Genomic DNA, 24011 nt, shown 5'->3' with positions numbered 1-24011 from the left:
AAATGTAATTCCATTAAAAACAATTTAGTTTGAAATAATTATGTAGCTTCACAGGAGGTAAACAAAGAAATAGTGAAGTCCCATGCACCCTTCTCCCAGAATCCTGTGTCTTACACAACTTTTGATTATGTATTTGTAATAAAAAGGAAGCATCATATTAATTACATTAAAGTTTCTTATAAAAGCAACTCTAAAAGTTTTGTTTCTGAGGGAAGGGGGGAAAATGTTATTTAATGGTCTTTTTAAGCTTCCAGGTTTTATATTTTAAAAGAGAATTTAAAAGTTTGAAAATTAAGCCACAAAAATTCTGATGGCTGTCCCATAATAAAAATTGGCACCAGCTATACTTTCTATGTCTACTGCATAGGGGAAGGTATGCCCAAGTGACACATACCTGTACATGGAATAGAAAAAAATAATTTCCTAAAAAGAAAGATAGTCATTTTGTAATTACCTATAAATTGATCATTTTTGCATAATAAAAATGCCATACATGTACCCAAAAAGATTTGGCTCCATAATATAAATCATTCTTATTCTATAAGTACTCTAATAAATGCATTTAAGGGGCGCCTGGGTGGCGCAGTCGGTTAAGCGTCCGACTTCAGCCAGGTCACGATCTCGCGGTCCGTGAGTTCGAGCCCCGCGTCAGGCTCTGGGCTGATGGCTCAGAGCCTGGAGCCTGTTTCCGATTCTGTGTCTCCCTCTCTCTCTGCCCCTCCCCCATTCATGCTCTGTCTCTCTCTGTCCCAAAAATAAATAAATGTTGAAAAAAAAAAATTAAAAAAAAAAAAAATAAAAAAATAAATGCATTTAATAAAGAAAATAGGTTATCCCCATACTACCCTCTTTCAATATTATTCATTCCCTTTTGACTGTATAATAATGTATCTTCCATTCTTTTTTTGTTTTGTTTTAATGTTTCTATTTATTTCTGAGATAGAGACAGAGCATGAGTGGGGGAGGGGCAGAGGGAGAGGAAGACACCAAATCAGAAGCAGGCCCCAGGCTCTGAGCTGTTAGCACAGAGCCCGACACAGGGCTCGAACTCACAAACCGTGAGATCATGACCTGAGCCGAAGTCAGACGCTCAACCGACTGAGCCACGCAGGTGCCCCTCTATCTTCCATTCTGTGAATTACTTCATAGCACAAATACTAGATATGACAAAGCACAGATGTTATCTCATGCCATTTGGTAGACAAATTCCTATCTAGTATATAAATTTCAAAAATTACATCTTGTATTAACTGCTTAAAAGACTGATTTTTTTAAAAAAGAACCAAGGAGGTGATTATTTTTAGGAAGCAAAGAATCTTTACCAACAAATGCCTACAACTATTATCAGAAATGGATTTGCACCTACCAGATGCCTTACATTAAGAAAAACTAGTACTTTAGCCTAGGAACCCTTTGTCTCCCAAGCACTACTTCCAGGTTCTTTCCTTCCACAGTAGTGTCCCTATTTGGGCAGAATGAGTGGGCAGACAGTTGATTAACTGTCTCAAGAGTACCTTGTTAGGAATCTGTTATTTTACAACAAAAATAACTTATACATAGTGCAAAAAACATAATGGCTTTTAAAAACAGCATCACAATAATCATACAGTTAAACAGACCGTATATTAATCTGAAACATTAGAAAGCATTTCTGGGTTTTTCCCAATGGCACAAACAGAAGTGGTGAAAACATTTCAGACCACCTGAAATGCCAGCAAAAAGAGAATAATAAACAGCATTTTTGTCCTCTCCATGTATCAGTTTCAGAGGCCTAAAATAAATTTCCTTTTTTCAAATTTCTATTCTAGTAAGTTCAGCTTTCTGGTCAATTAGAGTCCCACTAGGCCCAATATATCTATATACCGAATGGAAGAATAAACAGTTGCATCTTTCCATCGTTCAGCTTCCAACACTGCCACTTGAATCCCTTGCAAATTTCCAAAAACAAATAATCAATCGTCACAGCACTAACCTAGTGTTAAAAGTGACTGGTCATTCAAAAACAAAATATAATGAAATCTATCCACACAATTGCCTAGACCAAATAGTCCAGAGGCAAGGTAAGAACGTTTTACTGAATCCATCAGAAATGGCACTCATAAAAGCAAAAGTTATCAAAATAATCATCCAGCAGAAAATAATCCCTTTCTCTTATTTAAAAGTGGCTTGAATTATTTCAACTCAACTTAAAAAAAAAATAAACCAAGAGCACCTGGGTAGCTCAGCCAGTTGAGCAACCAACTCTTGGTTTCAACTCAGGTCATGATCTCAGGATCTGTGAGATGGAGCCCTGTGTGAGGCTCTGCACTGACAGAGCGGGGCCTGCTTGGGATCCTCTCTCTCTGCCCCTCCTCTGCTTACATACTCTCTCCCTCTCTCAAAATAAGTAAATGTTTAAAAAATACAAATAAAAAAATTAAAAAAAAAAGCAAATCCCACATTTAAATGGATCTTATTAGAATATTTTTAAAATTAAGATCAAATTTAAAATCAAATTACTTTTTCAATAAGACGTGACAAATCTTACAATTAAAAAAAAATTATTAACTTGAGGTCAACAATTAGCAGATGGAAAAGACAAAAAGAAGTGGGAAAAGATACAGCATTTTGGCTCAAAAGTTGTTTGAAAAAGTAATTTTAAAGGAATTTTTGTCTTTAATCTTCTCATGTTTTATTTTCAACAAGAATCCTAAATGAGAAAAAATATAAATCCAAACCAAGCACTGCTTGGTTATGCTAAAATAACTATATAAAATATTTTTCCTTTCCTATCCCAAACACTTTTAATTTAAATACTTACTCTGAGCCTGCAGCCATTTCCAAGTATGATGTTTCTGCTGTATCAACCCCCAAAGGGATCACTATGCTCATGACGTTCGCCTCTGGTAAATTCGATTACTATGGAGTCCTATGCATTGGTATCCAAAACACTGGGGCATGCCAGCCACAGTGCTCATTGCAAACATCTAAGTGCATCCACAAACCCTGTTTAAAAGAAAAGGGAACAAAAAATTAAAAATAATTTCATATTCCTAACACATTCATACTATAAAGACAGTAAGTAAAATACATGAAGAAAAAGCATTCTTCATTAAAATATCCATATAAAGTGGAATTTGCTCAAGGGAGTCTCCACTTCGTTTATTTTATTTTATTTTATTTTGGAATTAAGTTATGGGATTGTGATTAAAAGAAGTTTCTGAATCATAACCTTACTTAGAGAAAGAATATAAAATGCCAAAAAGAAAGATGAACTAAGCTGTCTTGCTTAGTGAAGAACCAACAAATATTACTCATTTTCAAAGATAAAATGGAATTTCTTACAGCACTGGTATCCAAAATAAGCCTTCTTGATTCAGTAAGTGATCTAACAAATATCAAGTACTTACTATGCTTTTACATGGATGATCTATTTAATCCTTACAACTCTGAAACAGGGCTCTCCCTTTTACCACTGAGGATAACAAAAGCAAGAAAGGTTAAATAACTTAACCAAGGTTGCTCAGTTTAAGAGATAAAACCAGGAGAGGCACCTGGGTGGCTCAGTGGGTTGAGCGTCCAACTTTGGCTCAGGTCATGATCTCATGGCTAAAGCCCAGCATGGGGCTCTCTACTTCAGGGTGGAGCCTACTCTGGATCCTCTGTTCCCCTTGCTCTCAGCCTCTCCCCGACTCCTGCCTCTTTCTCTCTCTCAAAAATTAAACATTTTTAAAAACTAAAACCAGGATTTGAACCAATTCTACTCTGTTATTTATGTATTATAAAAGGAAAACTATTTTATTTGTAATAAAATCCAATGTTTTAAAGTGGCTGTCATTTTCCATACCACATAAGTACACGTATATTGAGGGAGTTGTCTTATTTCTTCAGTTAGTATTAACTCCCCAGAACTAATGTTTCCTAACACAGGTAATTAGTAGAGAAAACTAATACACTTGAAGTGTTTTTTAAACAAATTTACCAAATAACAAAATATATTCAGCTTCAACATCAATGTTTCTAATCTAATTCACTGTATGACACTTGCATATGATACTCTTTGTGAAATATCTACTCAAAATCTTTTCAGTAGTAAGGGGTGCCTGGGTGGCTGAATCAGTTAAATGTCTGACTTCAGCTCAGGTCATGATTGTGCAGTGCATGAGTTCGAGCCCCACATCAGGCTCTGTGCTGGCAGTGTGGACCATGCTCAGGATTCTCTCTCTCTCTCTCTCTCTCTCTCTCTCTCTGCCTCCCTCACTCCCTCTCCCCCATCCCCACTTGGGTGCTCTTTTCAGTAATAATACAGTACAACTTAGGAACAAAACAGATAATACCATAAACAGAAAAGGGCAACAGTCAAAATTGTTTTACCCGTGTTATACCTGAAATACTGAAGAGCAGGGTTTCTTCAAATGGCAATTCTTATATTTATCTTTAATCTTTACAAGTAACCTTGAGAATAACTACTCAGGTTAATTTCTATTTCACAGGTAATAAAGATTGTGACTTCATACCTTATGGGAGCAAATACCAAAATAGGGAAGTAAAGTGGTAACAGTTGTTTGAATTCTCCAAGAAAACTAGCCTCTACTTTTAAACCATGTATAACTTGGGGAGCTACTAGATTATAAGATATTATAATAAAAATATACAATAATAGGCATTTGTGCCTAAAAGTTCAAAACATAGGCTCCGGAGCCTATCTCTAATGCTCACCAGATATATGAGCTAGGCAAGTTATTTAACCTAAGCTTCAGGTTCCTTGCTTATAAAATGAGATTTTATCCTCATAGGGTTTCCATGAGGAAAATGAATGAATGTAAAGCATTTTCATACACAGCACCGCACATTTTTAGCAATCAGTAAGTGGCAGTCACATAAGAAGAGTTGCTCTTACTTCATGGAAAAGCTGTCTAGACCTCATTTAAAGTGATTCTTCTAATAGTTTTTTAAAATAATTATGGTTTTCAACTTGCCATGTTTTTATACTGTGCTCATCAAATTAAAATCATCCTCTAAAAATTAAAGCAGAGTGAGAAAAAGGAAAGATTGCCCTACCTTCTTTGCTGCCCCTGTGACCATATTAGAGTTGCTTCATACAAGCTGCATTAACCCACACAAAGCTATAAAATTATAAAATTTCCAAATGACTAAACACAACCGATATACAAAACTATAAGTTTGTTCCATTCAAATGTGACAATATTCTATATTTCTTTAAAACACTGAAGATACAGATATAACAACAGATAACAATTAAAACTTAAGAAGAAAAACCGTCTTCCTTGTTGGTAGCATCTACTTGGGAGATGTTTTCTTTAGCTCAGCATATCTTTACATTCGACTCACATAAGTCTTAAATTTTAGACATATGTTGTTAAATATTTAGTAGTGCATTTTTTTGTTTTAACCAGACCGGTAACTAGAAAGCAGAAATCAAATCATTATGTGTTCTTTTAGTTAACTGATTAATAGTTCCAACCTAAAAGAATCTATTTGAGTACGTATCTAATAGTGTGCTCCATTTTTATGTAAATATACAATCTTCAATAAACACTACATTTGAGCTATTTTTAAGTAGCAGTGAAGAGCTTGCCATTAACCTACTTCAGACAATGGCCTGTGTTTGTATGATTACTGCCTGTCTCTCAAACCCTGCACAGTGCCTGGAGCACTCTATAAGGGACTGGTGAATGAATCAGAGCACCTAGAATGAAACTGCAGCCCTGGCCTCATTAGCCAAATGAGTGGTCAACCTATACAATCAAGTGCTATAACAGCAACTTCATGACACCCACTGCACAAATGCATCGCTCTAAGAACACAGAACTTCATTCCCCAAGATAGACACATCATCACATCTGAAACAGAACCACAAACTCTGTATTTGATTCAACAGGGAAGAGGATCTCAGGAATTTATTCACAGGAGGCCAGAAGGCAAGAGGTCCTATCTATTGAGACCATAAAATGGCAAATATTTTACTATATTCATTAATATCAAAAACTCTATCACCAGAAAACTCACACTGTTTAAAAATTCAGTTGATACTTAATAACATCATAAATTCGTTGGGGTCAAATTGCTGTGTCTTGAAAATTAAGAAGAAACGAAAGGGAAAGCCAATGCAGTAGGCAGAAAAGGTGTGAGCTTATAACACAGGCATAACTGGAGAAAAAACAATTCAACACAATCCAAACAATTACACAAAGCTTCACATCTTATATGTGAATAAGAAACTGGTTATCCAACTGGCAAGTAAAATATATACAAAGTACATTGAGAACAAATGGCAGCCATTAAAGAAATAATATAAAAGGAAATACCATGAGATGTCTGGTAAATCTGAGGTCCAAGAAAGAACAAATGTCTTCACAAAACCTGCTATCCAGAATAGACCTAGAAACCAAGTGAACATAGGAGTATTGAGCTGTTTTTAAATGGCATAAAATTATCGATGCTTGGCACCTAACATGGCACCTAAAAAACCAAAGGGGCTCACACAAAGACAGCAGCTAATTCTTAAAAAAATAAATTTATTCTTCGCTTCTGTATGCAAATAAATGTAAACACAGTAAAGGCAACGATTAAAGCTAAGTATCAAATCAAACTGAGGAGAAACTGAGAAAATACAGTATTAAAAACAGATTTGGCAAAGCAAAGGCAACAATCCCAAAACGAAAACACATAAAACCCTAAAGAAGGAAAAACAAGATAAAAGGCTAGGAAAAGCAATTACAAAATAGTCTATCAGTTTAAGACTGAGGCTGCTTTTAAGACCATGTTAAAAAGTTCAGGAAGCAAAAAATACCACTGAGAAGATGAATACCATACCCAAAAAGCAGAAGGATGGAAACAGGAGGAAAATTTGTTTCTAATATTACAAATAAAAGTGTATTCTAAAATAATATTTTTTAGAATTTTTTTTTTCAATGTTTATTTATTTTTGGGACAGAGAGAGACAGAGCATGAACAGGGGAGGGGCAGAGAGAGAGGGAGACACAGAATCGGAAACAGGCTCCAGGCTCTGAGCCATCAGCCCAGAGCCCGACGCGGGGCTCGAACTCACGGACCGCGAGATCGTGACCTGGCTGAAGTCGGACGCTTAACCGACTGCGCCACCCAGGCGCCCCTAAAATAATATTTTTTAAAAACGTATGTGTGTTTTTGTTTTTTGAGAGAGTGAGGGAGCAAGCCCATGTGAATACGGGAGGGGCAGAGAAAGAGGGAGAGAATCCCAAGCAGGCTCTGCACTCTCAGTGCCACCCAGGTGCTCCTGACATAATCTCTCTGAAGAAAGGGTCATTTGTTATCTTTCTGTCTTTCGGAACTACCTTACACAGAATTCAATAAATACTAAAATTAAATCAACACTTTTATGTTTTAGATACGTATCACTAATAAGCAGGTGAATTTTGAGCTACATTACTAGCGGAAATAAAGCAACTTCAAAGAAACTGTGAGGGACTACATACCTAACATTTCTTTATAAATTAGAAATTAAGGGGCGCCTGGGTGGCGCAGTCGGTTAAGCGTCCGACTTCAGCCAGGTCACGATCTCGCAGTCCGTGAGTTCGAGCCCCGCGTCAGGCTCTGGGCTGATGGCTCAGAGCCTGGAGCCTGTTTCCGATTCTGTGTCTCCCTCTCTCTCTGCCCCTCCCCCGTTCATGCTCTGTCTCTCTCTGTCCCAAAAAAAATAAATAAACGTTGAAAAAAAAAAAATTAAAAAAAAATAAAAAATAAAAAAAAGAAATTAAACTGCCCTCATTATGCACTTAAGATTTCCTTTCTCTACAGCAGTTGACTGAGGTATAATTTAAAAAATACTGGTTGATCAAGATCTACTACCAACTTATTACCTATGAAACTTAGGACAAGTCATTTCACTGCTCTGTGGACTTCAACTATAAACAGGAAGGTTAGGTTTTTGATATTATAGTTTACACCTTATAATCACGAGTATATTAACCAAGTACTCCTGATAATCGAAAGAACAGAATAAATATCAGATTCCAAAAAACAACAAAAAATAACTCTGACAACAGAATGATTTTTTTCCAATTGGGTTAATATTAGTATCAGACAGTGCTCTACAAGCACTTACCTGATACTCAAGCCTCCCCAAACAGAAGTTATAACAGTGATAACAAATACTGAGTGCTTACAATGCTTAATCCTCACAATGAACCTATGGTGTAGGTACCTTTATTATCCCCATTTTACAGAGAAGATAGATTAAACTTGTCCAAAGTTCCATAGCTAATAAATCACAGACTCAATAATTGAACCCTAGGGGCACCAAGGTGGCTCAGTCAATTAAGCGTCCGACTCTAGATCTCAGTTCAGGTCACGATTCAGGGTCATGGAATCGAGCTCTGTATCTGGCTCTGTGCTGACACTGTGGAGACTGCCTGGGATTCTATCTCTTCCTCTCTGCCCTTCCTCTGCTCAAGTGCTCACACACTCTCTCAAAATAAACAAACATTTTTGGGGAAAAAAAACCAATTTGAATTCTAACAGTCTGATTCCAGCACCTACCCATTAGTTTGAGTGAAATTAAAATTTGCTAGATAATTGGTAACCTACAATTTACAGTTAAGAGGAAAATACAACTGCCTTGCTCAAAAAGAGAAGAAATTAGATAAATACATAAATGTCTCATTTATCTGGATGCCATTTATTCTAGCACACTTAAAGAATAATGAAACCCACTTTGCTCCTCCCCCAAACCTGATCTACTTAATGAATTCACATCCATTCCACAAAAATGCATTAGAACACTACAGAAGTAGAGAAGAATGGGCTCAAAGTCTAAAATTTGGGTTTAAAATACTTCAGGGATGGTGCAAAGCACATTATCAAAGAATATTCAAACTCTATTATTTTCAGTACATGCTTCACCAGTACACTTCACTAATACACTGAAGTTAAAGGAACCATGCTCCAAATCTGAGATTACTAATTTGCACAAGGATATTCAATTCCATGTACAAAACTATTTGTTAATTGAGACCACGTATTTAATCAGTTAAATTTTAACTTGAGTCTCTCTTTAATGACCATTTGGTTCCTAAAAACAAAGAATTACACCAACCTACATTATAGTACTTTTATAGCAAATAAAATCTCTATTTAGAAAAATCTGTATTCTTGTAGTCAGAGTCAGTTCATGGAAATGTTTGAAAAATGGAAACCTATATTTCGAGAAATGTCTTTTCTGGTTCTGTAAGAGTTTCATAGAGTTTCACTGGATCCTGTTGAGTACAATTCCAACTAACTGTTACAACTAAATTCAGCATCAAAGTAACAGTGCTTCAGATTTCACATTCTGCCACTTAACTAATAATGGTTACTTATTCTCTTGAAGCCTTAGCTCCTCATCTGTAAAAAAGAATAATCACAGAACATGTTTTCCTGAATTGTTTCAAGGAATTGTGTGTGGCACTCAGTTAGTGTTAGCTATGGTGACCAGATAAAAAGTCCCTAAAAGATCAGTACTGGAGAACAACTCTCAACTATATACTTGTACAGTCCAAGTAATTTAAGAATTTTTGATTGGGGGGAGCTTGGGTGGCTCAGTTGCTTAAACATGTCCAACGCTTGATCTTGGCTCAGGTCATGATCTCACAGGTTGGTGAGACTGAACCCCCCCATTGGGTTCTGTGCTGACAGTGCAGAGCCTGCTTGGGATTCTCTCTCTCCCTCTCTCTCTGCCCCTCCCCTGCTCATGCTCTCCCTCTTTTTCTCTCTCTCAAAAATAAATAAACTTTAAGAAAAAAAAAAAAAAGAATTTCTGGGGCGCCTGGGTGGCTCAGTCAGTTAAGCGTCCGACTTCAGCTCAGGTCATGATCTCACAGTCCATGGGTTCAAGCCCCGTGTCGGGCTCTGTGCTGACAGCTCAGAGCCTGGAGCCTGTTTCAGATTCTGTGTCTCCCTCTTTCTCTGACCCTCCCCTGTTCATGCTCTCTCTGTGTCTCAAAAATAAATAAATGTTAAAAAAAAATTTTTTTTTAAAGAATTTCTGATCTGGGTGCCTGCCTGGCTCAGTCAGTGAAACATGAGATTCTTAATTTCACACTTTGAGCTCCAGATTGGAGGGAGAGTTTACTAGAAAAAAATTAAAAAATAAAATGCACTTTTAAATTTTTTTTTTCAACGTTTATTTATTTTTGGGACAGAGAGAGACAGAGCATGAACGGGGTAGGGGCAGAGAGAGAGGGAGACACAGAATTGGAAACAGGCTCCAGGCTCTGAGCCATCAGCCCAGAGCCTGACGCAGGGCTCGAACTCACGGACCGCGAGATCGTGACCTGGCTGAAGTCGGACGCTTAACCGACTGCGCCACCCAGGCGCCCCTGAAATAAAATGCACTTTTGTCATGCACTGTAGGTGCTCAATAAATACGATCTGAATGAAAAAAAAAAAAAAATAGAATCTGTGATCTTTTCCAAAATCCATTCTTGCCAAGAAAGGTGAGAGGATACTTCTGTATTGGACTTCAATTTCAGAGAATCTGACAGAAGTAGTTTCACTTAAAAAAAAAACAAAAAACAAAAAAACAACAAACCTCTTTATTATAAACTCCAAACACAGTTTCAATTATTTTCTTAAACTAAAAATCTGTGTGCACAGTAATGGTGAAAATAGGTAATCTGGACCTGAAATTCTTTTTACAGAATTTTTGTCACAACAGAAATTGGCTCTGAATAAAAGACTTTAACAAATGAATGGCAATCCTTGTGATATTATCCAATGAGCACCACCTCATCCCTTCAGGGTCAAGAATAAGGTACTTTCCCAAATCTGCCAGTATTTTTTGGAACTTCATACTAGCTTACAACTCAGTTTACGTTATCTTTTAGCTCACTAGTAATGTGACATTGGAATCAAAGTATTAAAGTGCCAAGAATAACCTTTTTAAAAAAATACATGAAGACAGAGTGAACCCCAATGTAAACTATACACTTTGGATGATAATGATGTTTCTTTTCTGTTTTTTTAATAAGTTCATTTATTTATTTTGAGAGAGAGAGAGAGAGAGAGCATGAATCAGGGAGAGGTAGAGAGAGAATCCCAAGCAGGCTCTGCACTGCCAGTGCAGAGCCCAATGCAGGGGCTTGAACCATTGAATCATAAGATCATGACCTGAGCGGAAGAGTCAGACGTTTAACTAACTGAGTCACTCAGGTGCCCGGATAATGATGTTTCAATGCTGGTTCATTGAATGTTATAAATGTACCATAATAATGAGGAACACTGATGATGATGAAGGTTGTGCTTGTGTGGGGAGGAGGCATGTGGGAAATCCATACATTCCTTTCATCTTTGAAGTGAACCTGAAATTTCTCTAAAAGATGAAGTCCATTAAATTTAAAAATACATGTATGAATATAGTGAATTGTCTGGCATTATATAATGGGATAACTTTCCTTCTACCAGGGTTTTGGGAAAACTTTTAAACATCAATTCTGCAACCAACAGAAGTATTGGTACATTCAATCTCCTTTACCATGCCAAAGCATCCACAAGTTAAAAGAATTAATTTCTATACTATCAGTTTTTTAATGCACCATGCATTTTTGAATAGTATTTGTCATTCCCTGAAGTGTTGGAGATCACCAAACTACAGTATAAAATCTAGTAAAATGTGGCTTTTTTTAACTTTCCTTACTTTGAGAGAGAGAGAAAAGTGTGAGTGGAGTAGGGGCAGAGAGAGAGAGACAGAGACAGAGACAGAGACAGAGAGAATCCCAAGCAGGCTCTACACTGTCAGTGCAGAGCCCAATGTGGGGCTCGAACCCATGAACCCCAAGATCATGACGTCAGCTGAAGTCAAACACTTAACTAACTAAGACACGGGTGCTCCAAGTGTGGTGTTTTAAAATAGCAATTCAGGGGGTGCCTCGATGGCTCAATTGGTGAAGCGTCCAACTCTTGATTTCAGCTCAGGTCATGATTTCAACGGTTTGTGGGATTGAGCCTGCTTGAGATTCTCTCTCTCTGCCCTTCCCCTGGCTCTCTCTCTCTCTCTCTCTCTCAAAATAAATAAAAAGTTAAAAAAAAAAAGGTATGGGGTTTGCAAATTAAAAAAATAAATAAAATAGCAATTCAGTGACCGATAATAGAGTTGACAGGGTAGACTAGAGTCTCTGGGCATAAACACACAATTTCTGTTTCCTATACATACAAACCTATTCTTAGAATGAGGTTAGTCTTTATTCACATCTGAGAATAGAATAAAAGCAACTTCCTTCTAAAATAGTTACCTATTTCCACTTTCTATTTGCCATATGGCCCACAACTACGTACCTTAGAATATACTGCTCAATATACAAGCACAGAAGACAAAGAATCTTCAAACCTAATAATCACATCTTCCTAAATTCCTCAAAAGCTTACTTTTAAGTACAAAAGCAGTAATATCACATGTGTGAATGTAAAATATCACATGTGTGAAGCATAATACCTGTAAAGCATAATACCACATACTCATGGATTCTAAAACTTCCTTCTGTTAAAAAAAAAAAAATTGCTATCTACATTAGTAATTTTTAAACTGTGCTCCCAGTAGTCCTCAATGGAGTTGAGGAGTGAGATATTAGGAGAAAACAGAATCAGGGAAGTTCACAAAAGACAATGAAAGACAACATGTTCTACAAATTTAAAAGTTAAACTCAGAAGCTGCCTGTTTTTTTTTTTGTTTTTTTTTTAAGTTTTACTTTTGAGAGAGCAAGAGCAACCAGGGTAGGGACACAGAGAAAGAAAGAGAGAGGATCCAAAGCAGGCTCCGGGCTGACAGCAGAGAGCCCGATGCAGGCCTCAAACCCACAAAGCATGAGATCATGACCTGAGCCAAAGTCGGACACTTAACTGACTGAGTCACCCAGGTGTCCCTGAAGTGGCATGTTCTATGTGGTAGCTACCAAACGGGAAAATGACATTAAATGGAACACTACTTAGCAATATAAAGGAATTATTTTATTCAAATGTTTACTTATTTTGAAAGGAACTATTTTTTTTTATTAAAATGTTTACTTATTTTGAGAGAGAGAGAGAGAGCGCAAGCAGGGGAGGGTCAGAGAGACAAGGAGAAAGAGAATCCCAAGCAAGCTCCATACTTACCATGGAGCCCAACGTAGGGCTCAATCTCATGACACTGAGATCATGATGTGAGCCGAAAGCAAGAGTCAGATGCTTAACCGAATGAACCACCCAGGCACCCCTAAAGAACTACTGATAGATGCAACAACTCCAATGAATATTAAGGACATTATGTTGAGTGAAATAAAAAATCCAATTCCAAAAAGATCACATACTGTATAATTACATTTATGTAAGAGTCTTGAATGACATATTATAGAAATAGAGAACAGATCAGTGTGGTTGTAAGGTCCAGGGAAACTTGTGGAGATGGAAATGCTCTATATCTTAACTCTGGTAGTAGATACAGGAACCTTACAAATGTAATAAAAATACAGAAAACTAAACACACACACACACACACACACAGGAGTAGAACTAGGGAAAGCTGGACAAAATGGATAGATTGTATCAATGTCAATATTCTGGTTGTGACACTGTACTACAGTTTTACAAGATGTTACAATTAAGGGAAACTGGATAAAGGAAAAAATTTCTCTATTATTTCTTAGAAATGCATGTAAATCTTACTTCAAAACTTAAAATTTAATTTGAAAAAATGACATTAAAATTGTGGCCTTCAAACCTGTTTGAGTATTGACAGAAATTTTCTTATGAATGAAATCTTTATTTTTTTTTAGAGAGAGTGAAAGGGTGAGCACACGCATGGGAGGGGGGCAAAGAGAGGAAGAGAAAGAGGTGTGGGGGGAGAGAGAGACAGACAGAGAGAGAACCCTAAGCAGGCTCCATGCTTAGCACGGAACCTGAAGCAGGGCTTGATCCCACGACCCCGGGATCATGACCTGAGCTGAAATCAAGAGTCTGACACTCAACCCACTGAGTCACCCTGGCGCCCCACAAATGAACTCTTAAACCATAATCTAAGCATGTATTTTAATTCCAAGATGAAAATTAGCTTTAATCTACTATGCTTTCTCCGATTGCTGATATCAACTTGAAGTACTGTGTTAAGGAGGCCACAGCCAAATATAACAGGAGAAGGCCTCAAGTAATCAGTAATGTCTGCTAAAAGATATAGTAGGCATTTGTACCTCATATTTGCTATGTCTATAGTTAAAGAGGGTGGCACGGAAATGGCCCTGCCTGAACATCCTCCCACCTACCACATGACAAGCCTAAGGCTTCCTGGAGAATAGTTCAAAAATCACTGGCTAAAAGAAAATACTTACAGACTCTTCATGTGACATGAAAAACTTATTTGATTGGTACACTCTATCTGCCTAAAGCAGAAAAGGAAAAATATGCTCCCAAAAAGTAGTGTTAGAGTCTGTTATAATTAAAAAATCAAACAAAAACAACAAAAAACCCTGCATTTATCTTTTAGTCAACCCGTACAGACTATTGGGCTGGTTCATTCTTGCTTTTTCAGCCTTGAAATAAGTATGCCATTAGGTAAGGGCATAATTTTTGACTGAAACAATCAAAGTTGGCAATAATTTTATTCTCTCATTCTTCATTCTAGTCTCAAGTAAAACAACGTCCCCTCCAGAATGAATTATTCTTTCTATCACTATTTTGAATCATTTCAGACTAGAGAACGTGAGCCCTCTCTTCTTCCCCTATCTAAACACAATGTGTAGCAAAGCTAATTAATAGGATTCAAACAAATCTTTCTGTCTCTACTGTCTACATTTTATTATCTCAGACTTGGGCTGTCAGAATAATTTTCTAAGTGGTCTCTCTCTCTCCCTATTCTAACTTGACCTTTAAACCAATCGTTCTCAAACATAAAATCACAAACTGCTACTTTTCATATACTTGGGGTTAGTAGTTGAAAATTATGGATTCCTAGGCCTTACCCCCAGAGATTCTGATTTAATAGGTCTAAGATGTGGCCTAGATGTCTTATTTTTTAAAAAGGCATTTGCTCCAGCCCTTTATTCTAGAACAACTGCTTAAACTCTGAACAGATTATACTTCAAAGCCCACAAGTCTCCTAGTCTTGCCCTCTTCAAAAAAAGAATAGTAGCTCACAGTAACTCCAATTAAATTCCTAATCTTGACATTATCAGGTTACCTTGTTCCACACTAATATTCCAATATATAAATCCTCTGATTATGCCAGTCTTTTTCTATTGCTGGCGTTATCTTTGCTCATTCCCCTTCAAAATTTCTAAAGTAATTTTCCTTTACATATAACCATTCCACCCAACAAAAATCTGATTAAACCTTCAGGGATCATTTAAGCATTAATGCTTCCTTGAAGCATTCTCAACTTCACAACTTAGACTTCTGTGATACAAAACTAGCTTTGAGGTCTCTAGCAGATCAACCTCCTGAGGACTATTTTCTCAATAAACAAAAATTTAACTAGCTGAACTCAAAAAACTATTTGAGCCATAAAATTTGTCCCATGCTAATCTCTTCCCTTGTAAACCTCCCAAAGAACGCATTACTTGCTTTTTAAAAAAAATTTTTTTTCAATGTTTATTTGTGAGAGACAGAGAGAGACAGAGCGTGAGTAGGGAAGGGGCAGAGAGAGAGGGAGACACAGAATTCAAAGCAGGCTCCAGGCTCTGAGCTGTCAGCACAGAGACCAACGCAGGGCTCGAACCCACGGACCGCGAGATCATGACCTGGTCCGAAGTTGGATGCCCAACCAACTGAGCCACCCAGGTGCCCCCGTATTACTTAACTTTTTTAAAGTACTGGTTTACATTTCGACCTATTATTTTGAAATAGCTATTAGACATTTAGTTTCCAAAACTGGATCATCTACTTTACCCCATACCAAGAAATGAGATATTTATATTTTAGCTCTCAAAGCCTAGAATGTGGTGACAACACCACCTAAATTATTCCTGATTATATCAAATTTTCCTCACCCTAACACACTTAATCCCCTTCTCCCCTTTTAGATGAACAGGAACACATCTTAAAACAAAACAAAAAATGTGCCACAGAAGAACATTATTGATTTTCTTCTGAAACTTTATTTTTAATAACTGCTTCTTTCTGTTATTATTTTTAAAATGTGGCTGTCCCTAAAGGCTCAACCCTCTCCATTATTCATCTCCATCAATCTCAGATTTTACCATTCATTCCTGTTTGATTTCCTACTCCCAGCCACCTATAGGATGTGTACCCATTTAAATATCTGCCATCATTGCAAAAATTAAACTTTCAAACTGAATCTTTTCCACACGCTTTCCATTCCATTTCTTGTCAGTACCCCATTTTCCCAGCTCCCTATTTAATCCTTCTTTTTTCTAGTCTCCTATTATATCTGCTCACCTTGCCTTTTGTGTCTCCTCAGTGTTTCAGATTCATTCTTCCTCAGTTTCCAAGGCCCCTACCATCGTCTCCATCATCTGAATAAGTTCCAATAATCAACAACCCTTCCAGCGTATCAAGTTCTGAATTTCTTGTCTCCAAACAATGGAAGAAATCTTGTGTATTTTTAAGCACTTATCCCCCAGATTAGGACTATTCTGTCATTTTAAATGTAATAAACTCAAATTCATCCACTCAACATATTTATTGAGCATATACTATGTTCTGGATACTGCTCTATGTGCTAGGGAATGAGCAGTGAACAAAATTAAGTTGGCCTTAAGCACCCCCCCCTTTTTTTAATGTTTATTTATTTTGAGGGAGAGAGAGAGACAGAGTGTGAGCAGGGGAGGGACACAGAGAGAGGGAGGCAGGCTCCAGGCTCCAAGCTTTCAGCACAGAGCACAATGTGGGGCTCAAACTCATGAACTGTGAGATCATGACCTGAGCCAAAGTCAGACACTTAACCCACTGAGCCACCCAGGCATCCCTGCCCTTAAGGTCCTTTTATCGAGCTAAGGCAATTAATATAATCAAAGGTATCTTAGAGTAGTTTTAAATAACTGCCTTTGATAACGATTTGTGTATTCTCATTACTGAGCCAAAAATTACTCCTTTATAAGGATCAATAGAATGCTATGATGATTTTTTTCAAATGATCTGAATTCAAATTCTTGATCAGTCCCTCTTTAGCTTACGTGACCGTCAGTCTCTCTAGGCCTCTCATGAAAAATGGGTAAAATTCTACCTTGCAGAGTTGGTATGTTCGTGCCTTCCCTCTTTAGAATTAAAAGCATGAAGTTCATACTACTCAATCCAATGATAATTTAATCAACCCCAGTCATAAAACTGTTGACCACTAAGGCCACTAAAATAGTGAAAAAACAGCTCTACTATTGTAAATACCTGAAAAGATATCTTCTATTCCACGTTTAAAATATTTACTATAAAAACCTTAAGTCTAAAACAAGAGCACTTTAATTTCTAAGTATTAGCCTATAAATCTGCAAAAGACTAGCAAAACGAGTAAGAAAAAATACTTTCCATGTTTAAACCACTTATTTCTGCAGCATTTGCCAGACAGAGTCCTTTTAATCCCAAGACTTACAGAATTCAACGATCAAGTTCTTCCTCTTCATACATTAATGTAAATAGAAAAATGAAAACAAAAAACTGGAAATGAAAGGACAAGTGCATAACAAGTAGAGAGTTGAAGCTTAGGGAAAAAGCATCTTACTCTCAAGAATAAAATACAGAATTAGTAGATCTAAGCCTCCATTAGGAAAATTACTCAGATGTACAAACTTCATTAACCTATTATACGTCTTGTTCAAGACGATCTTTTAAAGTAGCTTGTCTTGAACAGGCATATAATCACTGAAAAATTGTACAATAAAGGGAAAAATAAAATGTCAAGAATGAAGTTGGTAGATGCAGGTACTATTACTAACCAGTACATTTGCTATGAGACAGGCTACATCCACGTTCCCTTTCCAAATTACTTTTAAAGACCTTTCCGTCTTTACAGATAGAAAACATTATGTATACACATAGGTAAAAAAAAAATAATAATAATTAACATGTACTGAGCTGATTGGCCACCCTTATAAAAGTCATTTGTATATAAAGAAATTGCTGTGTGAAGTTGTGGACTGAACTAGAAATACTTTTCTCCAAATCCTTAATGAGCCATTAAATTTAGGAGGCAAGAAGCATAAACTTTAAACTTCCTATAAGTGAACTTACAGGCTATACCAGCAGAATCTCTTTTTAAAAATCCACCATCACTCTAGATTAAATTTAAATGATAAATATTAGTTTCTCAGATATTCTCAAAGTAATTACACAATAAAAGAACTTGTGTCTTTTGGCACAATACTGTGTCCATAAGATCTGCCAGTTTTAACTTGGAATTCAAAAATCAAAAAGTTATTACATTAGTGTATAATTAATAAGTTATTACTAACATACAGCAACCACATTACAATATACCAAACTATTGCAAGCTAAAATTTGAAAACCACACAAACTGATCCCAGAGTTATTAGCCAACACAATCAGTTACTTCCCTTAGGAAATATGTGCAAGATCAGCAAGCCAAAATCAGTAGCACCCTAATGCTTTCACATAGAGGGCATTCAACTATTTACTACTGAAGGAATCTAGTTTACAATATTAACAGTTAGAAGAGTCCTAAAGAAGAGTAGAATTTAAATCTCACAAGATAATAAAGGTTACTGGATCTTGATACATCAATGAATCTATTCAATTCCATGGACATGCGAAATCTGTCATTTCATCTAGGCAGAATCCTATAAACCCAAGTAGACAAAGCACAATCAGACTCTGAAACAGCATTTTAATTCTTTTTCTTTTGTATGTATGTGTGTGCGTGGTGTGTGTGTGTGTTGTCTAGCAGTGGGCTTCACTGAGAGTAACTGGAATTGAGGGCAGTATTAGTTTCCTAAGGATGCCACAACACATGACCACAAACAATTCTAGAGGCCAAGATGTCAGCATGAAAGAGCATTTTTATATTTCTAAGATACTAAATGGAAAAAAAAAAATGCTAGAGAATACAGTAAGATTCATCTCCTTTTGGACTGAAAAAAAAATCTGGATTTATATATATAAAAAACAGTAACTCAAAATTGGTTAGTTCATCAAAGTCAATTAACCTGGAGAACCATTTAAAAGTTACGTATACCTTATAAACTTTTTCATTTAAAATATAATTCATCAATATTTTAAAAAAAAAAAATTTTTTTTCAACGTTTATTTATTTTTGGGACAGAGAGAGACAGAGCATGAACGGGGGAGGGGCAGAGAGAGAGGGAGACACAGAATCGGAAACAGGCTCCAGGCTCTGAGCCATCAGCCCAGAGCCTGGCGCGGGGCTCGAACTCACGGACCGCGAGATCGTGACCTGGCTGAAGTCGGACGCTTAACCGACTGCGCCACCCAGGCGCCCCTAATTCATCAATATTTTAATGTTAAGCCCAAATGTTCTCTTTGAACATGGCTCTGCTAATTGGAATTTTGGGTTCTCATTATTGTATAAACCCTATCTATAATGCATTGTCTATAATTTTTGGTTTTAGATTATTTCAAGGTAACAAATTACTTAGACACCTGTGGAGCAATGAGAATGCAGATCTCCTTCTCGATTTGGATTTGTATTATTTTAGTTACCTTACCCATACCTAACAACTTTCTTTGACAATTAATGTATGTTTAACAAGTTTTCCAAAGTAATTAACTTAGTTTGTGTCAATTCTCAGGGATGCCTGGGTGGCTCAGTCAGTTAAGGTTCAGACTCTTGATATCAGCTGAGGTCAAGATCTCAAGGTTTGTGGAACTGAGCCTCTGTCAGGCTTCGTGATAAAGGGAGCCTGCCTGGGATTCTCTCTCCTTTCTCTTTGCCCCTCTCTGATCACGCATGCAGGCGCGCTCTCGATCTCGCTCTCTCAAAATAAATAAACTTAAAAAAAAAATACAACCCTCTTTTCACATTCATTTATCAATGGTTTAATTATACCTAATAATATAAACACAATACAAGTACAATGGGATTAGCCAATTTGGAAACAAACATAGGACTTTTATGAGCATTGAACTCAACAAATGGAGGCAGCACAAAGTTTACATCATTCAACATTCAATTGGCATTAATATTTTTTAAGTATTTTTTTAATGTTTACTTATCTTTGGGAGAGAGAGAGACAGAGTGCAAGCAAGGGAGAGGGCCAGAGAGAGAGAGACACACAGAATTGGTAGCAGGCTCCATGCTCTGAGCTATCAGCACAGAGCCCAATGCAGGGCTGGAACTCATGAATCACAAGACCTGAGCTGAAGTCGGACATGTAACTGACTGAGCCACCCAGGCACCCCCAGCATTAATATTTTTTAAATGAAGGGCACTTGGGTGGCTCAGTGGGTTACACATCCAACTTTGACTCAGGCCACGATTTCACAGTTTGTGAGTTTGAGCCCCGCATCGGGCTCTGTACTGACAGCTCAGAGCCTGAAGCCTGCTTTGGATTCTGTATCTCTCTCTCTGCCTCTTTTTCTCTCAAAAATAAATAAATACATAAATAAAACATTAATTTTTTAAAAAATATATCTTAAATGAAGGTAAGAATCTTCTAATGTATCTATGTAAAACACTTTAGGAAAAATATAGAAGCTATAAATAGTGATCACCTCAGCATATAAGAGACACTAGGGATGGTTCTGTTTTTTCAAGAAACAACTACAACACAAACAGCTGGAGAGCCTACTAAGAATTGTACACATATTAACACTGAATTCTCAAAACGACTGTATAAGATAAGCTCTATTGTTACCTCAATGTTGCAGATCAACAAACTAACGCACTAAAAGATAACTAACTTGCCCAGGTCACTAGGCAATACAACCTGGTTTGATTGTAGTTCTAGTATCTACTCTTAAGCCCTGTGCAATATTGCCGCTAAAGAAGTATTGTTTGAGCTCTTTTAATAAGCATATAACACTTGCATGATCTTAAGAATTGGAGGGGATAAATAAGCATGTCCCAGTATGTCACTCCCCAAAGCAAATTTTTCAGCAACTTCCCCATAAAGGCCATAATCTTTTATCATGGCATTCAAGGCTCACCATAACTTGATCACAATTTGTACTGCTACAATTCCAATCCAAGACTCTTATCCAAATAACTCGCGGGTTCTGGAAACCAACAGATCATCTTGAATTAGGATGTACAGAAACACTAAACATATAGAGTCTGTCACATGACATTGCACAAAGTATTCCCTCATTCAGAGAATCTAAAAATAGTGGCCTGGCTTCTCAAGAGGGCAGTCAGCATGGTTTCTTGGAAAAGTTTAAAGCATCAAGAATCATGACCTAAATTTCAATCCTTGATCAACCACTATCTAACTATATGACCTAGAGAAAATTATTTAACCTCCCTGGGATTTGGTCTAGTTGTAAAATAAAAGGAAAGAACTAGAACAGTATAAAAATTTCTGAGACTAGTAACTAAAATGCAAATTCATGGCTCCACTAGATGTAATTAAGTAGGTCTGGAATTGGGCCCAAGAATGTTTAATAAGCACTCTACATAAATAACACATGGGGTCCCTGGGCCACAATGAAAAATAGCTCACTAAAAGATCTCACCAATCAATTCTAACTCTGGTTTCTTAACTTCAGTCAATAGGGTACGCCTGGGTAGCTCAGTCAGTTAAGTGTCTGACTCTTGATTTTAGCTCAGGTCATTATTTCATGATTTGTGGGTTCAAGCCTGGCATTTAAGCCTGTTTGGGATTCTCTCTCCCTCTGTCAAAAATAAGTGAATAAACTCTAAGAAAAAGAAAACATTTTAACTTTAATAGGGTGCTATTTTACATGTCCAGGATGGGGGTTGTGGCCTAAAAGAAAATCCTGTTTATCATAGGATTTGCTTTTGCACCTTTCACCCTGTACTTTTTTAAGATAATGGGTAAGATTTGGTAGTTTTACAAACTGAACTTTCATTCTCTTAAGACACAGATAGATACAGTTGATTCAAATGAGTTTTAAATTAATTAAGCACCTGCAAAATACTAAGAATCAACTATATCATCTTATTAATCCTCCTTATTTGAAATATGATTACCTTAATTTTCTCCCAAGGAAAATTTTTTTTGTTTTTATTTTATTCTTGAGAGAGACAGAGTGGGAGTGGGGTAGGGACAGAGAGAGAGGGAGACACAGAATCTGAAGCAGGTTCCAGGCTCTGAGCTGTTGGCACAGAGCCTGACGTGGGGCTCAAACTCACAGACTGTGAGATCATGACCTGAGCCAAAGTTGGACACTTAACTGACGAAGTCACCCATGTGCCTTGAAATTTTAAGTTTTAAAAGATATAATCTCCACTCTACAAGTATTCACAAGTCTCAAATTTTCTTCTCCCATTCTCTCTGAAAATTTCCAATCAAATTAGTAATTTTCATTCACATCAGTAAAATATTCAAATTATCATCCAAATTCACTATGAATATCTTGCTATCACTATACAAAACTGATAAAAGTATCACTATAATGTAATTAAAGTTTGAATCAGTGTTTTTCCTGTTTCTTGTCCCTTCTTGTCCTTCTGAACTTTTCTAGAATGAGTATTGTATTTATTCCAAAATCACGTACCACTTTGTCCTAAGAGTTATAGATGTTTAAAGCTCTGCTTTGTTAAGTGTACCATCTCACTAACCTTTTTTAAAGAGCAAACTTGGGGACGCCTGGGTGGCTCAGCCGGTTGAGTGTCCAACTTTGGCTCAAGTCATGATCTCAAGGTTCCTGAGTTAGAGCCGTGAATCAGGCTCTGCACTGTCAGCACAGAGCCGCTTGGGATCCTCTGTCCCTCTCTCTCTGGCCCTCCCCGGCTCACGCAGGTGTGCATTCTCTCTTTCAAAAATAAATATTTAAAAATAAATAAATAAAACATCAAACTTGCATGTATGTTAAAACAAAAAGAACTTATCTCAATTTCAGAAAAAAAATACTTTTCTTCAAAAGAATTACTTCAAGGATTTTTTTTTAATGGAGGAAGGGGAGTAACACCATAATTAAAATATGTATTTTCAGTCTTGTCTTAGAAATCAAAGTGCTAGCATTAGTAGCAAATCATAAACCTAAACATAACTGTAATTCAAAGCTCATTTAGCAATAATTCTAAAAGCTAAATAAGGAATTGGAACGTCATAATTTTTTAAAAATAATTTAACAACCTAAGCACTTATTTTCTATATTCTGAATTTCAAATTAGATCAGCATTCAGAAAGCTATTTTAAACCCACATTTATGTAGAAAACTGTGCAAGAATAATATCTGATACTATCCAAATTATCTACACTTTCCTTCAATTTTTTTCATCTGTTTTTGATTACAAAAGTTATCCATATGTCTCAGAAAAATCAGAAGAGAAAAGAAAACCCCCACAATTCCAATTACTCAGACACAAATCACTGCTAAGAACTTCGGTGTATATACAGACGCAAAGTAAAAACTTATTTAAGCAAGAATCACCTATAGACACTAAATCTAAGAAAGTATGACAGGGACCAGAATATTTACACAATCTCAAAATATCTTTCCACAAATTACTTAATAAAGGCAAAATGAGAAACAGTAACTATACAATGGAAAAACTACTAAACACCTTAACCCAGCAATCAAAATGAACATACTGGTAAGGGGCAAACAAAAATGATTAAAAAAAAAAAGCCCACATACTGCTTATCTAGTATTCCAGCCAAAAATGCAAAACCTGAATCTAATCATGAAGAAACCTTAAACCCAATTGAGGGGCACTGTATAAATAGCTAGCTTGCCAATGTCATGAAAGACAAAGAGATCAGAGAACTAAATGCAATCCGTGATCCTGAATTGGCGACTGCACCAGAAAAAAAAGTGCTAATAAAGGACATAATTGGGACAACTGATGAAAACGGAATATGGACAACAGACTAGATAAAAAGAATTACATCAATGCCAAACTTCCTAAGTTTAACCACTCTGGTTACCTAAGAAAAGATTCTTGATCTTTAAAAATGCATATTTAAGTATAAGACAGC

The 24011-nt window shown here is 36.6% G+C and overlaps 1 protein-coding gene across 1 annotated transcript in view; it reads right to left on the bottom strand.

The window, feature by feature from the left end:
* Positions 1-24011, bottom strand: part of KMT2E (lysine methyltransferase 2E (inactive)) — a 100808-nt gene that overhangs the window by 69162 nt on the left and 7635 nt on the right. The window contains 2 exon segments of the mRNA XM_086696886.1: positions 2801-2985; positions 6309-6381. Coding sequence (XP_086553012.1) covers positions 2801-2871 — 71 coding nt within the window. The 5' untranslated portion in view covers positions 2872-2985; positions 6309-6381.

The sequence above is a fragment of the Puma concolor genome, chromosome A2 (assembly GCF_028749965.1).
Source record: "Puma concolor isolate L17-30 chromosome A2, mPumCon1.1.hap2, whole genome shotgun sequence".
In the NCBI taxonomy this organism is placed as follows: domain Eukaryota; kingdom Metazoa; phylum Chordata; class Mammalia; order Carnivora; family Felidae; genus Puma; species Puma concolor.
Note: the sequence above shows the minus strand (reverse complement) of the source record. Positions and strands in the feature narration are given on the sequence as shown.